This window comes from Pagrus major, chromosome 12 (assembly GCF_040436345.1).
Source record: "Pagrus major chromosome 12, Pma_NU_1.0".
In the NCBI taxonomy this organism is placed as follows: Eukaryota; Metazoa; Chordata; class Actinopteri; order Spariformes; family Sparidae; genus Pagrus; species Pagrus major.
Window position 1 is genome coordinate 26,814,390 of NC_133226.1, and position 16,324 is coordinate 26,830,713.

General features: G+C 43.7%; 1 protein-coding gene across 1 annotated transcript in view; it reads left to right on the forward strand.

Moving 5' to 3' along the window:
* Positions 1 to 16,324, forward strand: part of adamts6 (ADAM metallopeptidase with thrombospondin type 1 motif, 6) — a 54,991-nt gene that overhangs the window by 25,527 nt on the left and 13,140 nt on the right. The window contains exons 11-17 of the mRNA XM_073478240.1: positions 1,738 to 1,845; positions 4,927 to 5,072; positions 6,311 to 6,374; positions 10,216 to 10,318; positions 11,421 to 11,554; positions 15,139 to 15,262; positions 16,007 to 16,087. Coding sequence (XP_073334341.1) covers positions 1,738 to 1,845; positions 4,927 to 5,072; positions 6,311 to 6,374; positions 10,216 to 10,318; positions 11,421 to 11,554; positions 15,139 to 15,262; positions 16,007 to 16,087 — 760 coding nt within the window. The remainder of the gene's footprint in view (positions 1 to 1,737; positions 1,846 to 4,926; positions 5,073 to 6,310; positions 6,375 to 10,215; positions 10,319 to 11,420; positions 11,555 to 15,138; positions 15,263 to 16,006; positions 16,088 to 16,324) is intronic.

Below are 16,324 nucleotides of genomic sequence, written 5' to 3' on the forward strand. Positions count from 1 at the left end.
CCGCTTTATTTAATCTGGATAGGCTCAGGGAGCTGCAGCACCGTGGCATATTTACTGACCTCGGGGGTCAGAATCTACGCGCGGGATCGTAACTCTTTTTCATTGGCCTGCTCCTCCGCCGTACACAATTGTCCTGTAAAAGCCTTTGAAGTGGAGACGCGAGATGACCCAGTTCAGCTTAATGGGAAATCTAATGCGAGGTTGTGCAGAGCTGTCCTTGTAACATGTGTTCACTTTATGGTTTTATTTATTTGGGGGCAACTTAGTGCTGTCTACCCCACTATCTCCTTCTCACACACACACACACACACACACACACACACACACACACACACACACACACACACACACACACACACTCCCTCCAATCCAAATGGATTCTCCTTATGTTCTGGACTGAGGGAGTAAAGTGGAGAAACTCGACTTTGTGGCTCAGTTATGAAGTGCGTTTGAGGAGATTTCAAATATCGATTAAATATACATCTCGTATCGTGATACAGCCTAAAAAATATCACAACATTTTAAGGCTATGTCGCCCGACCCTCGCTGACAGTTCGTTAGTTTGTCACCCCAAATCACATTATTGGATACGTTTCTGTACTCGCCTCCTATGTGAGACGAGCCTTCAAAAATATAGTGCGTCCCACTTATCTCAAGAGTCGGAGGTCGGAGCTGGGAATAACTAAACCAGGTTAGCCACCGTTAGCAAAACCAGTTGATAACAACATAGAGACACTGAAGCAACATGTCCACAGATGGAAGTTGGACAGACGTGTCTGTAAGACTGATGTAATGAGACACAATCAGACAGAAGTGCTGATAAACAGTTTATTTACCAGCTGTTGATCCACCAGGCAGCCATCTTGGATTTATAGATCAGAGCGTTTCAGTTGAAACTGCCGACTGGAAACTCAGAAATTCCCACTTTCCAGTTGAAAGGGAAACATTGATATTGTGAGGTTTTACAGGAAGTTGTGATATGTGATTTAGCGTCTATGAAGTGGGTTTGAGGAAGGTATCGCGACATAACCTTAAAATAATGCTGCGAGGTTGAGCAGAGCTTTTCCTCGTAACGTGTGTTCACTTCACAGTTTTACTTATTCTGGGGGAAGCTTCTCTCACACACACTCCTGTCTTTATAAATCTAAATGGATTCTCCTCACGTTCTGGACTGAGGAGAAGAAGATCCGATGTTTATTCAGACCGCTCAGTAATACTAAAGATATTTGTTCGGCCTACAAGTCGTCTTTATCTGAGACTTGGGAGGCCTGTTGCTCACTCTTGATTTCCCCTAAGAAGCAGAAATTGGATTTCTTGAACTGATGTCACGGTCCCGTGTGGTCCCGAGGTGAACGTGAGCAAACGTTAGTCACGGTGTTGATCCAGCTGACTCTTCATTTCTCATAAGAGAACATTAACAGCACCCGATGACCCTCGGCGTATTGCTCAAGATGCTCTATGATCCGAAGCATATGGGCTCTTGAAGCGAGATGCCTGTTGCGGTCTCATCAGCTCCTCTCATCCGATGATCTGATCTGGAATCCTGTTGATTTATACATGAATTTCCGTGCTGTTTGTGTTTCTCTCACAGCTGTCAGAGAGCAGAAGAAAAACACTTGGAGGAAAACCACCAAAGGCTTCTGATAAATCATTCTCACCCTTATTTAGCACTCCACCCCCCCTCCAGTCTGCTGCATTGATTTATTCTGACCAACTTGCTTTTGCCTTCTTTCCTAGGAAGTGTGTAGAGAGCTCTGGTGCCTTAGCAAAAGCAACCGCTGTGTAACTAACAGTATCCCTGCTGCAGAGGGGACTCTGTGCCAGACCGGCAGCATCGAGAAAGGGGTAAGTCATCGACTGATTCTCACACACGTGAAGGTTTAACCAGATCACACACACCAGGGAAAAGTGAATCCAACCACATCCAACCAATCACATCTCTGCTAGCTGTCATAAGCTAACCAACAGTATGAGACTATATATGGTGGTTACGGATTATCGTTATATGATGATATGCAATAAGTGTTGTCTGTGCTACTTGTCCTGAAACGACCCACTTCGTCATTACATTCACATTATTGATGATTATTGATAAATTATCTCATTGTGTAATATTTTGTGAAGGTGAGAAGGTTAAGAGGTATATTTATTGTCAATGCTACGTGCTACATATGTTTTATAAATTGGAGAGTTGATGATGAATATTGTCGCAATATCGATATCAAGGTCGTCGATCAAAAGTAAGCTGATTCTAGCTATTAGAAATGTTTGTAAGAGCTGTCAAGCAATTTAATCAAATAATCTAATTAATTACATTCTTTGTGATTAATCTAAATTAATCACACATACCAATATTTGTCGTGAGAAGCATTTAAAAATATGAATACAAGCCTTCATTAGCCCCCGGTCCACCGCGAGCCGTTTTCCAGTGGGACTTTACGAGGCCGGTTGCTAATGCTAACATTAGCTTGGCTAGGTCTGACCTCCGAGCTCGCTGCTGCGTGTTTTGCTTTTAAGTGATATTTCAGACTCGAAGGAATAAATTGCGGAAAACAGTGCTCCTGTTGCATCGGGGCGTTTTTTCATTCAGTATGCTGAGCAACACTTTGTCATCTGCTTCCGTCTTGTTTAAAGCTACTGTGGAGATGTTCGGTGACGTGTGCGGTCGAGATACAGCCTAAAAATATCACAGCAGTTTTGAGGCTGTACCTCTGTACACGATGTATATCTCTGTATCTTGAAATCTCCTTAAAAGCATTTTATAAATGCAGCAAAATCCAATATTAGCACATTATGCGACAGTATTGTCGGGATGACTGATACAATATTAAATAAGTTTATATGACGTCTCATATCATGATAGTGATGTTATATATATATATATTGATCAGTCCTAACATTAGTGGAGGGGAGTGAGAAGGATCTCCACATCGTTAGCTCAGCAGCTGATGATGTGAAACGAGCACTTCGCTGCCCTCCCAGCCTCAGCCGGTGGTACCTCACTGCCTCAGCTCGCATCTATCCCACTCTGGGAAGGGTAACCGTTCTCCGAGTGTTCACTCATGCAGTGGGTGCTGCCACACACACACGCACGCACTCACACACACACTCACACATGTAAGCAGGCCAGGCTTTAGGTCATCAGCCCGCTGTTGATGCCAGCCAGGTTAGGGGAGACAGTTTTAACACGGATTACGGCAGCCATTGTCACCGGATGGTCCGAGGTCTAAAAGGGAAGAATAGGAGAGTGTCACGAGCTGTCACCCGTGATTACCATTAGCTCAGTGGAGCCTTTGAGGACCGGGGCCCACGGACAGGGTCCTGGACAACACAGGGGGCCCCAGGTTGAGCCTGGGGGGCTTTGGAACAGCTTTCGGAGCAGCTTTAGGAGAGCCAGTGGCATACCCCGTCTGCCCCTGCCGGGGACAGCTTCAAAGGAATATGAATGTCAGCCATTTCTCACCCAGCGTGTAATGGAGAGAGGCCCTTCCAACAGGAGCAGGGAGAGAGGGAGAGAGTCTGGGGGAGAGGGCAGAGGGAGGTGGGAGAGAGACAGAAACTGACCAGCAGAGAGGAGGTTTGGGTTTTTTTTCTGAAATACTCTAAGGAAAGCAGACTTCCCTCCTCTGAGTCTCTGCTCCGTCACTTTCCCTTCTGCCTCCCTCCTCTCCAGCCTGTTAATCCTGTTTAGACAGCGTCTCAGGACGTGAATGAGTAAGTCAGGGAACGAGGACAGTGGCCCCACGTAGCCCTCACCTTACCTTGACCGGCCCAGCCTCTCTGGGTTCTTAACCTACTGACACAGTTGGAGAGACAAAGGGCCGTCTCTGATCCCTTCTTCCCTCTGGAAGAGCTTAGCACGAGGCTTAAAACACTCCTGAAACTCTCACACACGCACAGCGGCGTTTATCTCTCACCTGTCTCTAAAACACTGCTCACAGTACACCGGACACATCCAACACAAATACAAAAAACAGTTGAAGACGTTGTTCTGTTAACAAAGCTTTGATACAATGATGGTTTAACTAACTGAGAAAATGCACATATTAAAGGACTAGTGCAACGTTTCATTTCCATCCACACTCGGTCTTTTGCTCTCTACATTATCTGTAAATCAAGTATTTAAAAACATATTAGCATCGAGCATCGAGCAACTTAAGACACCGTGATGAAAGCATTTCTGTTGTTTAGAGATACAGAGCTGCAGTAATGACATAGTTAGCCTAGCTTAGCATAAAGACAAGAAACAGGGAAACAGTTGCATTTCATTTGTCAGAGGAAGATTGTGCTTTTTCTTCACGAGGCAGACGTAAAAAATTACCTCGTTTCATTATCGGAAAAGCAAGCTAACGAGCGCACATCCCCCCAAATGTTGAACTGTTCCTTTAAACTTGAGTCACTTGAGCTCAGCGTGGAGGAAACCAGGCAGGTGAGAGAGGAGAAATAACAGGACTAATGCGGAAATGAAATTATAGGGTGAGTAATAGTGTAATCACAAGTTAGTGTGTGTGTGTGTGTGTGTGTGTGTGTGTGTGTGTTTAAAGCAGCACAGAGGAAGAGAGGATGTAATTGAAGGAAAACGTCATCACTCAGGTTGTGTGTAGTCTTACGTTTCACTGTACACAGATTCACACACATTCCTGTTGAGTTAATAACTGTTGGAAAGCTGTTAAGTATTCTGTGTTTAATGTGTTTCATGTTGTTGTTATTAAAATGATTGTTAATTGAATGTATTTTAGGGTTTAGCTTGTCTGCTAATAGACTAATATAGTTTAATATATTGACCTGATACTGTGCTAACGGAGGCAGACGGACGTCACACAGGTGCAAATCCACACGTACGTTCGTTGTGAAGAAATGACTGAGTTCTGCTGCATAATAACCAAAGTGTCCCTCTGTCTGTGTCTCTGCTCCTCCCTCGGCCAGTGGTGCTACCAGGGGGAGTGCGTGGCGTTCGGTACCTGGCCTCAGAGTGTGGACGGAGGCTGGGGGCCCTGGTCCATGTGGGGGGAGTGCAGCAGGACCTGTGGGGGCGGTGTATCCTCCTCCATGAGGCACTGTGACAGCCCAGCGTAAGTAGGCAAAGTAAGCCACAGCAAGCTGAACACACACATCCAGGTCCTGCCTACAGGTGTGTGTTTGTGTGAGTGTGCGCTGTGTGGATGCAGAGGGAGTCTGCTGTTATCATCTCCACGCTGTTGGTTGCTTCCTGTTTTTACGGGAAACACGTAACTATGCCGAAGCAACTAGCATTCTGTTAGCCGTTTCATGGGAGCTTTAAAGTCATTTTTCTTTACGATAATAAGGAAACTTTCACCATAAAGTGACACAGAAAAGGCACAAATGTCTGTCTTAAAATGTCCCCACCGAGGAGAGGATGTGTTGTTTCTTCTTTCAGCAGAAGAAGGATCTTGCAGGTTGTCCTGGACAGGCGGATGCCTCATGCTGTTTGAGATGGACTGATGTAGCATGTGCAATCAGTTAGCACAGAGCTCACTCTCTGCTGTACATTATAGTGCTGTGTAGTTCTGTTTTAAGGCCTCTCATGTGTCCTCACTAGACAAATCATTGTCCAGAGCATCTTCGTCTGGCGAGTAGACGTTTGGGATCTTAATCTCTCTTCCAGCGTTGCATTCCTTTGTTTTGGAAGCTAGATATGACGTCAAACACGTCATGGGAAGACATGAGAAAGAGCCAGGGTGAACCAGAGGGAAGGGAAAAAATGGAGGGGGGGAGAAAGAGGGGAGAGGAGAAAGCACCGGCATAATGTGGAACACCTGTGTAAGGTGATCGCTGCTGCTCAGGCATCAGTGCAGAGAGGAGGGAGGCAGAGAAAACACAGGCAGACAAGCCTCGAACACATTCATTAGTCTTTTTTTTTTTCAAATGAAGTGGAAATAGTCGTGGAGGAGAGGGAGGCTAACGAAGGTGAGAAGATGGAAAGAGATATGAGAAGAGAAAACAAACCCTGGTAGGTGCAGTGGAGAGCAGACGAGTGGAGGTTACATGTCTTCGGTCTCAGATCTGAATGTCACACTTAAGATCTCAGAGAGCAGCTTGGATTTCGTGAATGAAACGCTGGCACACACACACGAGCTCAGCAAAGCAGCAAACGCAGACACACAAACACACTTTGTCTTCTGGCAGAGACTTTATGAGGCCTGTTTCATGACCTGCATCCACCAAACCCTTCCTGCAATGAATTCTTTGAAGCTTTTTTTTTTTTATTGTGATTGTAATTTATTGGTGTGATGTTTTGAAGATCACTTTTCAATCCCCGCCGCTCATTCAACTCTCCTGTGTCTCTCAGCCCGTCTGGAGGAGGGAAGTACTGTCTGGGGGAGAGGAAACGTTACAGATCCTGTAACACTGACGTGAGTTTCTCTTTTTTTCATCTCTTTGCCTCCTTGTTTTACTGTCTGCTAGATATTTAGAGCAGTAAGTGCTAGTAAGTGCTCTCAATATGATATTTATTTTACTGCACAATGCAGCGCTAAAGAGCCTGAACTGTCCTCTGGATGGATGCTCTGTTGCTTTGTAAAGGGACTGAGACAACTGGTCTGTTGACGCAGGTGAGGGCGAAGTAATTTGTTACTGTACTTCAGTACATGTTTCCGGTATCTGAACTTTACTTGAGTATCTCTGTGACTTTCCCTCTCTACATCTGAACAAAAAAATCTGAGCTTTCTCCTCCTCACATTTTCAAAACAGGCCATCGCACGCCGCCTTCTCAACATCACAAGACCGATTTCAATGTAGAAGTAGACACAGACGTTCAGACGGAGCGAGACGAAACAAAGACGTAGAAGACGTAAACAGACAGAGAGGGAGGCTGGAATGGGGAGAAAAGGCGTGTTAGTGTCTCGTATCTGCAGAGATTTTCTTATTTTCTCACTTTGTTGCTGCTCGGGACGCTTTACCAACCCAACATGTGGCTGTTTGACGTCCTGGGAATGAGACTCAACTATCAACTATCTTTGTGGTGCGTTCAGGAACAGCTGGGACAAATCCTACTGATTCTACCTTTAACTTTAATAGTCTTTGAATTATATTAATATGACGTGAGCTTCAGTTCGCTTTGACCACAAATGTCCTTCAGAGGGAGACTTTTTACTCTGATACTCTGAGTACATTTCAGAGCCTGTACTCGATTACTTTTACTGGAGTAAAGAACGTGTGGACTTTTGTCACTCCTGCAGTCTGGCCAAAAAAACATCCCAATCTATTTAATTGTTTTTCTCAATTTTAAAATATCTTGTAGACGACAGTAGCCAGACTTGAAATAGTCATTATAATAGAGTTATTTTTGCATTTTTACACGTTGCATTATTTACAATACGTCACCCGAGGAAGGTGCACATGAAGTAATCATCCATCCATCTTATTGGCTTCATCACTTTCCTGGTTTGTTCGTGTGGCACAGAAGTGCGAGTCACTGAGGTTGTGTGACGTTTGGAAACAGAAGTGAGAGGACATTAAATACCACATTCAGAAAAGTAGATTGTGGACGTCGCCAGGATCATTCACGACCTAACGTCGTCAGATCCCCCGAGCCGACTGCGTCGAGGCATTCTGCCTTTGGATCAGTTTTGCTCCACGTTCCTGCAGAACATGTCATCTTAGGAGAGGCTTTAAAAGGAGCATGTTAGCTCGCAGCCTCACTCTGCCTCTAAGCTTTCTGACAGACCATGATAAAAATGCACAGGCAGTGATTCGATATTCCCTCTGTAACTTCAGGTTCATTCGTCTCTTTGTCACCGTAATAGTTCATATATTGTTTGTGACAGAGTGTATTCCATGAAAAGCACTTCATTTCTTTTTTCTCTTCTTCTTTTCTTGAGGTCTGGAGCGAAGCTTTAAACAAATATTTTACATGGCTGCGAGCTGAAATCTCTGTTCAACTATTTCTAGGTGGGCTTTTTTTTCACAAGGTGAAAATTGAAATAGTTCGGGCCCTGGTGGACGCTCGACCGCAAGTCTTAAAAATAACAGCTGAGTGCGAGCACCGAGTGTTTTCTTTGGAAAACAAACAACATCCCAAACCGCTATTTCATCACACTGACCACACCTTGTCCAAGTGTGTGTGTGTGTGTGTGTGTGTGAGAGAGAGAGTGTGTGTGAGCACCAGATGTAGATACAATGACAAATGCTCACACACTCATAAATTGATGTTTATATCTCGGCTATTTTAACGTTGATCAGCGGTCGGATCAGATATTTTGTGTTCATGCTGCCTCCCTTTCCTTCCTGTTGCTACTACGTCTGTCCTGTGGGAGATGACTTTATATTATAAGGCTGTTCAAGTCAAATACATGGTGGTCAGATAACTTTCTAATTAACAACTAGCTGTTAACTTATAACAGTTAGCAAGTGTAGCCTCATTATGTGCTTGTTATATTGTTACAACTTCACGTCACCTCATCATAATGCTCTGACGGCCCACAGGAAGTGAAAAAGTCGTTTTCTAAAATAGTGTTTTGGTTAGTTTGGTCGTTACGCCGGAGGAGTTAAGGTGTTTGTCTCCGTTGTGCAATGAAAACAAAAATGACACAGTTTAATATCAAACTAACAACTTCCAACATATTGTTTAGTGTGGACTAGTGTGCTGCTTCAAAATGAGTTGTCTCAAATCCTGAACGTCACCCACTGACGTGATGTCAGGAGAAGTTTCTCAGACTTGACAAAGCTCCAGACGTTATACAACTGTTTCGTACAGTAGTGCGCCGCATTACGAGCAAATTGACTTTGACGTGTAAAATCAGTGGAGTTCCCCTTTAATTCTGGAGGCTGCAGCAGGCTGATGTTGTCACATAAGCATTCAGAGTTGTGTAATGCTGGTTAGTCAATTAATTAAATAGTCAATCAGCTGGAAACGACAACAAACACTCCCTGTGAGCACTCGCTGCTTTTCTTTTTGGGGTTTTGGTGTTTGTACGACGGCACTTTGAGCTCTGAGGTGAGTTTTTTTGTGATTATTAGATATTTTCTGACAATTAAAAGGTGAAATGATTCATCAATTACACAAAACACAATCAACCGGTTAACTGATAAAGAAAATAATCTCTTTTAATGTGATCTTTGAAGTCTTCTGACTCGTGTTGGCGCGTGCAGACCGCACTCGGCCCTGTGTTGTCATCTCAACACACACTTGTAATAATATTATTCTGTCTCTTCTGACTCAATCTGCCTGTTTGATGTGCGAGTTTAAAGCTGCCATATTGGTAAAACACTTGAGTGGTAATGAAAGTGGCTCGGGCTGCTGCAGCGTGGAACACTTTCAGCATGTGAAATACAGCTTTGACCTGAGAGCTTTTATTTGTCCCGGGGGAAAGTGTTTTGGGGTTTCTAAGGACCTTTTCACACCAATAAAGTGTTTCTTTCCACTTTTTACCTCCTCTCACTGGAGCAGCGTCCACACATGAAAACAAAGCGAAGCCTCCGAACACAAAACAAACTGTTCTCAATGAGGACGTCTGAGAAAAAAGTTATTTATTATAATAGATAATAAATAATAATAGTAAACAGTAAACAGGTACTCGAATTGTAACAACATGCGTGCATTGGTTCAAGATCTTAGGGGAACGTTCCTCCTTAAAATCATGGTTGTTGTTTTGAACGTGGGCCACAGACTTGTGTATTTATGGATGTTTATGTTATGCATTGGTTTGCATTCATTTCCACATGGCATGAAAATCACTTGGCAGACTCTGAAATATGTTTTTGAGTCTGCATTTGTTTGTTGTCAAAGATGTATAAGAAGTTATTGGTAATGCAGTTTAATCAGAAAAGTCTGTATTGCTTTAAGCCGTAACAATAATTCACTGTGACACAACTCAAGAAAGTTTTGCTTTGAATACTGAACTTTTATTAGAATATAACTTTATTTAATAACAACAAGAAACGAGATGCTGAGCTGCATTGCTGACTTCAGACGTTGAATAATACCAGTAATGTATGGAAGACGGGTAATATTTTAAAGTTTAAAAGACAAGGATGAAAGAAATAGAAAGGAGTAAAGTCAAGAGAGACAAACCATCCAGCACATATATTATCCACAGTCCAGTCTCAAGTTTCAAGACTCTTAGATGTTCATATTTTTATATAAATGAATGAAATGGTTGAATATGCTTGCTTGTAATTAAAGAGCTCAGACACTGGTACTGGTTTGGCCCTTTAAGCATCACAGATTTAGAAATGTCTCCTCTGTTGTTGCAGGCCTGCCCTGTCGGATCTCGTGATTTCCGGGAGAAGCAGTGCGCCGATTTCGACAGCATGCCTTTCCGTGGGAAGTACTACAACTGGAAGCCTTACACTGGTGGTGAGTTCAGGACCGGGAGAAAACATCCTTATATATTGTGTTATTAAGAGGGAAATATTCCAAAGCAGTAAACATTATGAATCATTCATTTTAAAAATGCTGTCGGGTCCGAAATGATTGTTCTGTTCATCTCTGTGTCAGAATTCTGACAGTTGCTTCCAGCGTCTGACACGGTTTGTCAGCCAATAGTACAACACCGTCGGTATCGTGTGGTTTCTGTGTTTCGTCAGCGAAAGAGTCAAGAATCTCTGTCGTTGCCAAGTTTGTTGAAAAGACGTCAAAATGTCTGAGTTGTACGATGTGCGCCCAGAATGCTGCGCTGCTCTACTGTGCTCAACGGCTCTCGCTGGTCTTCTGGATCTGCTGCTCGTCCGACCTGGCAGATTTTACATTTTGGACAGACCTCTTGACACATTTCATGTCAGGAATCTCCCCGAGGAAAAGGACTCATTCTTTTGGTCTCTTCTGGATCAACACTTATCCGACTGAGCCAGATTTGCTGCAAGTGCTATTGTATTCAATCACAGTTATTGGCAGGAGTGTAGGAGTGCAGGCCTGCTGTCAGTCTCCCCCTAACTTCTCTCCTTGATGTCTGCAGATCATGGAAAATATCCACTTAACTGAAAACACGAGAAAAAGTGATAAAAGTTCGAAGCATGTAAACACGACTTTTATTTTCTTTGAGAGATGGAAGAGCTGGAGTTGGATGTCTTTTATCACCCTGGTCTGTTTTGTCGAATCCATCACCTCCTGACTTCCAGCGTTCCTCGGGCCGGGGGCCGTAATATAAAAACAGCAGATAACCTGCGTCAGTGTAATTGTTGTTGGCAGGGTGAGCTGTCTCAGTTGGTGTCAGTGTTACAGTGACGTCAGGCTCTGGGTTTTAGATCTGAGCGCCGCTGACCGTCCTCCACATGAGTGTTATTGTCAACAAGTGTAGTGGAGATCCCAGAGCTGGCCGCAAGTCCGGGGACAACACCGGTGTTTGCTGGTCTCCATGTGTTGTGTGAGTGAGCATTCGGGTCATGTTGCCTGTTGTCTGCGTGCAGGCTGAACTCCAGATAACGGTGTGCTCCGTCTCTGTATGTTCTGTGTAAACCAGGTGGTGTTAAGCCGTGTGCGCTGAACTGCCTGGCAGAGGGCTACAACTTCTACACAGAGCGCTCTCCTGCGGTCATAGACGGCACCCGGTGTCAGGCTGACTCTCTGGACATTTGCATCAATGGAGAGTGTAAGGTAAGAGTCTAAATCCACAGGATCGAACTTTCCCGTTCTCTTTTACTGAGCAACAAGTGACTAAGAGTTACAGCAGCAGCACCTGAACCAGACTATTAACCTATATTCATTTAAAACGTGACGCGTCCAGGCTTTGCACGCAGTCAGAGTCAGAGGCAAAGATATTCACAGTGGGGAAAGAACGATGACAACAGTTACAGTGCACAGCAGCAGCTTTCAATAAACAACCAGCCTACCTGCTGCAGGCACACCGTCTGCTGGCACCCGCTCCAGAAGTGTCCTGCGCCAGGCTTTGCACGAGGTTCACGGTAATAAATAAGGAAGCAGATTACAGCCTGTTAAAGAGAAGGATGAGATGAAAACTCAGCTTAGATGAATAAATATTCACATGGTCCGTCATTATTATGAGATGAAAGTCATAAGAAGAGGTTAAAGTCTCCGTAAAAGTGGAAATTGAGATACAAAAGTCATAATTTTGATTTTATACCTCAGAATAATTTCCAAGCAGCATTAAATCATGTAAACTTTTTATAGTAGTGACACAAAAATAAGATTACGAACCTGAAAATTAACATAATTTGTCTCCTTTAATTATTATCACAGCACGGTGGTATTAGATCGTGCTGTTGATACAATATTATCCAGTATTATGATCGATTAGCTTGTAGAATGCAATAAAAACTCTGCATCTCCTGCCCTGAGATGATATAATGACCAACCACACTCTGACGTGATCCTCAGCGGGCTCTTGAGCTCGTTTGTGACTCACATTTTGTCAACTCACGACTAATTCCCTCCTGTTTTACATTAACTGACCGAGCAGCACAAGAGAGACTAGCACGAGCGTTTCAGCAGCCTCCTGTTCTCTGTCTTTATCTCCGTCTGCACAGTTTGGTAGATACTGATTGTGTAAACACGACTGCCAGAAGCACAAGACTGCACAATCCTCCAGTGAAGAACAATCAGGCCTTTGAGTCGCTGATTGTGATCGAGTGACTGGCATTGCTCTTTTTTTTTACCCTTATCAGTCCTCTGCAGCCTCGACTGGGATTGTTTTGTGATAAATAAAACACAAAAAATCATTGTTGTGATTGAATAATGATTTTATATATATTTGAAGAGGCTGACTTAATAACAAGGGAAAATAACATTTTATTGAAAGGACTTGGCAGTCGCTGCTGTCTTTGTTTTCATGAGCATAAATCATTTTTTTGTCCAGTTTGTGTGTGTGTGTGTGTGTGTGTGTGTGGAGATGAGGGTCTTTTTGTGTGTATTTTCCGAGATGCAGCTGAAATAACTTCTTGGTTGCTCGCTTTAAGTATTTGCTTTGACTTCCACCTGACCGTACAATTTGATTCCTGTTTGGCGTGCACCGCGCTGCGTCCGTGCCAACAACATTACTCTGATTCTAATATAAAAACACAACATGGTGTGTGTTTTAATGGGAAGAGAATCCTAAGAGGTGGAATATTCCCTACCAGAGGAGCATTGCAGGTTTATTTCCAGTCCGAATCCAGCGTGTCGTTTTTATTTCAGAGGCTGGCTCGCTGGGTTTTCGCTGCCACATTGTGATAAATCTCTAGAACGCCGTCTGCTTGGACGGCGTTCAGAAACACTCAGAGCTGCTCTGCTGTCTGCAGGTGGTGGAGAGACAGAGAGGGAGAGGAGAAAGAACGGGGAGATCCAGAGGAGTGGAAGTGTCGGTGATAACAGTAATCCTCCCAGATGTATTGTCAGACTGCATTAACGCAGAGTTGATAAAGCTGCTAGCACACAGTCTGGAGACTGCGTTACTGCCGAGCTAATATCTAACACACGACAGGTTCTGTCTGCCGCTCTCAGTCTGAACGGCAAAACCCAAAGATATTCAGTCTGCAGGGATATAAAACAGAGCAAAACATTGCATTGTGGGTAATGTAGGCAGCAGGTTTTGAACTGACTTCTTCCTTTTCACAACCTGATGCTTACATTACCCACAATGCAACTTTCTATCAGATTACATGCAGCTTCCTCTGCAGACACAAAAGGCTTTATACTAATTTTTTTTATACATGCAGCAAAACTCCCCCGAGACCTGTGAACTCACTTTAATGTGGACAAATTAGTCGTGGCACCCTTTAAGGTGTTACTCAGAAGAGCGCATACCTCCGCCAAACATATTTACATCTGCCAGATCTGGATTTTTATTTGGATCTGCATCAAATTGTCACTTTTAGATTTTACATGTTGGACTTCATCAAGATCCGTCTGCTGTTTCCTGCTAAATTAACAAAAATGTGGAAAAATCTCACAATGTTAAAGAAAGTAAGAAAACGATTCCTGGATCCGTCCCTCCATCTGGATCCACACCAGAAGTTAACAGGGTCAGTTCTGGGCCATGACCCATCCGTTAAGTAGCTTCTGTGTAACCCGACTGACAAACCAACAAACAACCAACAAACTGACGCAGGTGGAAACATCAGCGACCTCCTTGGCCAAGGGAACAACACAGATCTTTAGCTTCAGTCAAAATCTGCTGACTACGGTCGTTCTGAGGTTTTACCAATTAAGCTACGATGATGCAATCGCTGCAGATTGAGCTCAGATAAAGATTTAATGGGCTTCAGGCAGCCTGCTTAATAAAGTTAATTTGGAGCCAGCACATTATTATATGTTCCAGTGGTTAGTATCAACATCATGTTTTATGATTTCTCATGTGTTTGATATGAAAAAACCTGCCAAGTTTTTCAGCAACTACAGCTGTAATATGCTGGATCCCAATGTAGCTGTTCAAAGTGTTAAAGGATCAGTCTGGTGTTTTATTGAGTATGTTTAAGGTTGCAAGTATAAAGGTACACTAAAAAAGATTAATCCACAGCTGAAACAACAGTGCATTTTTTTTTGGGAACTATTTTCAGCGGTGGATGAAAACACATTTGGTTCTGCGATGAGTATTTCTGACAGCAGGATGGTGTATGTGAGCTTTAAAAGGTGCTAGCAGGAGGATTTTACCAGAGCTGGGTTAGCTAATCAGCTAACTAGCTGGCTAACTGGCGGCGTTTGTATTTCCCAGACAGACATGATGGTCAAAACAATCTTCTCCTTGAACTTTCAGCAAGAAAGTGAATAAACTTTTTCCAAAATTAATCCTTTAAAGGTGCAATATGTAAGAATTGGCCACCTTACTCAAAACAAACAGGGGGCAGCGTATCACCAGAATAACCACTAGCTGCTGCTAACTGTGGCTATCGTTAGCTTATTAGCTGTGCAGCCAGCAGTCCGGAGCACAGGGGGGAGTGTTGGTGTTAACACTGCTGCTACAGGAGCTGTGGATCGGGACACGCCGGGGCTAACTGGTTAGCATGTTAGCTTCAGTAGATGTCTCTGCAACATAATACACCAGACCTCACATTTCTTCACATTCGGTTGATAATTTAAATGTTTTCAACTTATATTCTTACATATTGCACCTTTAAAGATCATGACGCCTGTGCTCTGAAATCTGACATTTGTAGATTTGTAATGAAGTAATAATTTTCACAGTAAAATGATGTTAAATCCTGAATACGTTCAATGCTAACTCTCATTCCCTGTCGGCTTCAAAGCACGTGGGCTGCGACAACATCCTGAGCTCTGACGCTAAAGAAGACCGATGCCGTGTGTGCGGAGGCGACGGCAGCACCTGCGAGGCGACGGAGGGACTCTTCAACGAGTCTCTGCCCAGAGGAGGTAAAACACATCACACTGCAGGCGACGCAGCTTTAAGGATGAGAGACTGAGATGTTGTGTCAGCTCAGGTTTCTGTAATAAAGCAGCTCGCAGGCTTCTTTTGATCCACTCGGTGTGAAAAGGAGAAGAGAGAGAGAAAGTGTGTTTTGGTCTGATGACCACATGTGACAAAGTGAAAGTCACCGGAGACGATTGTGAAGAAATCGTTCCTTTTGTCTGGAAGTCAACACGTCCTGAAGCCAGGAAACATAATCTTTCATGGAAGTGTGCCTTTGTTGCCTTTGTCACCCCCCGACAGAACATATGTTTCTGGCTATTTAGACTGATGTTGTCAGAGTATGGATCAAAACACAATATTTCTCCCATTAATTACATCATGCAGTGAAGACATGAGGAGTAGAGATAGGGACACGGTGTCGGCTTTCGCCCGAGGTCGTCTATAGAGAGCCGGGGGAGAGAGAAAACATATTTCTCCTTCTATGGTATGGCTAGTAAACCATCTAAAAATACTGTGTGTATGTGTGTGTGACTGTTTAAGAAAGGAGGGGATTGTTTTGTCCTCCTGCTTTGTCCTTTTTTGGTGAATTGGAATTTATTCTATATGTCCTCCTACCGAACATGATATGTAACGTCCTGTCTGGTCTGTCTTGTAAAAAACGTCTTGCAGAAATGAGATTAGGAGGGTTGGGGGGAGTCTGAGTGGGAGAAGAAACCGATTTAACGACCCCTGTTCTTGTCTTCCAGGCTACATGGAGGTGGTTCAGATCCCAAAAGGTTCGGTCCACATCGAGATCAAAGAACTCGCCATGTCGAAAAATTACATCGGTAAGTGACGACCTCGAAATGATCACCAGTCACATGTATCATGAGACTAATGTACACTTAGTCGTGCTGGCAGTGTGGCTCGTTCATGTTCGTGGTCCCCAGAGGATGAAGCTCCCTGACTTTTACGTGAGGTCGACATTTTAGTTTTTGATAAAATAACAGCGGCACGATTGAGAGAAACACAGCAGCTCACTGAAAAGACATGGAAACCGAGCGTCTTGGAGACGTAACATCAGG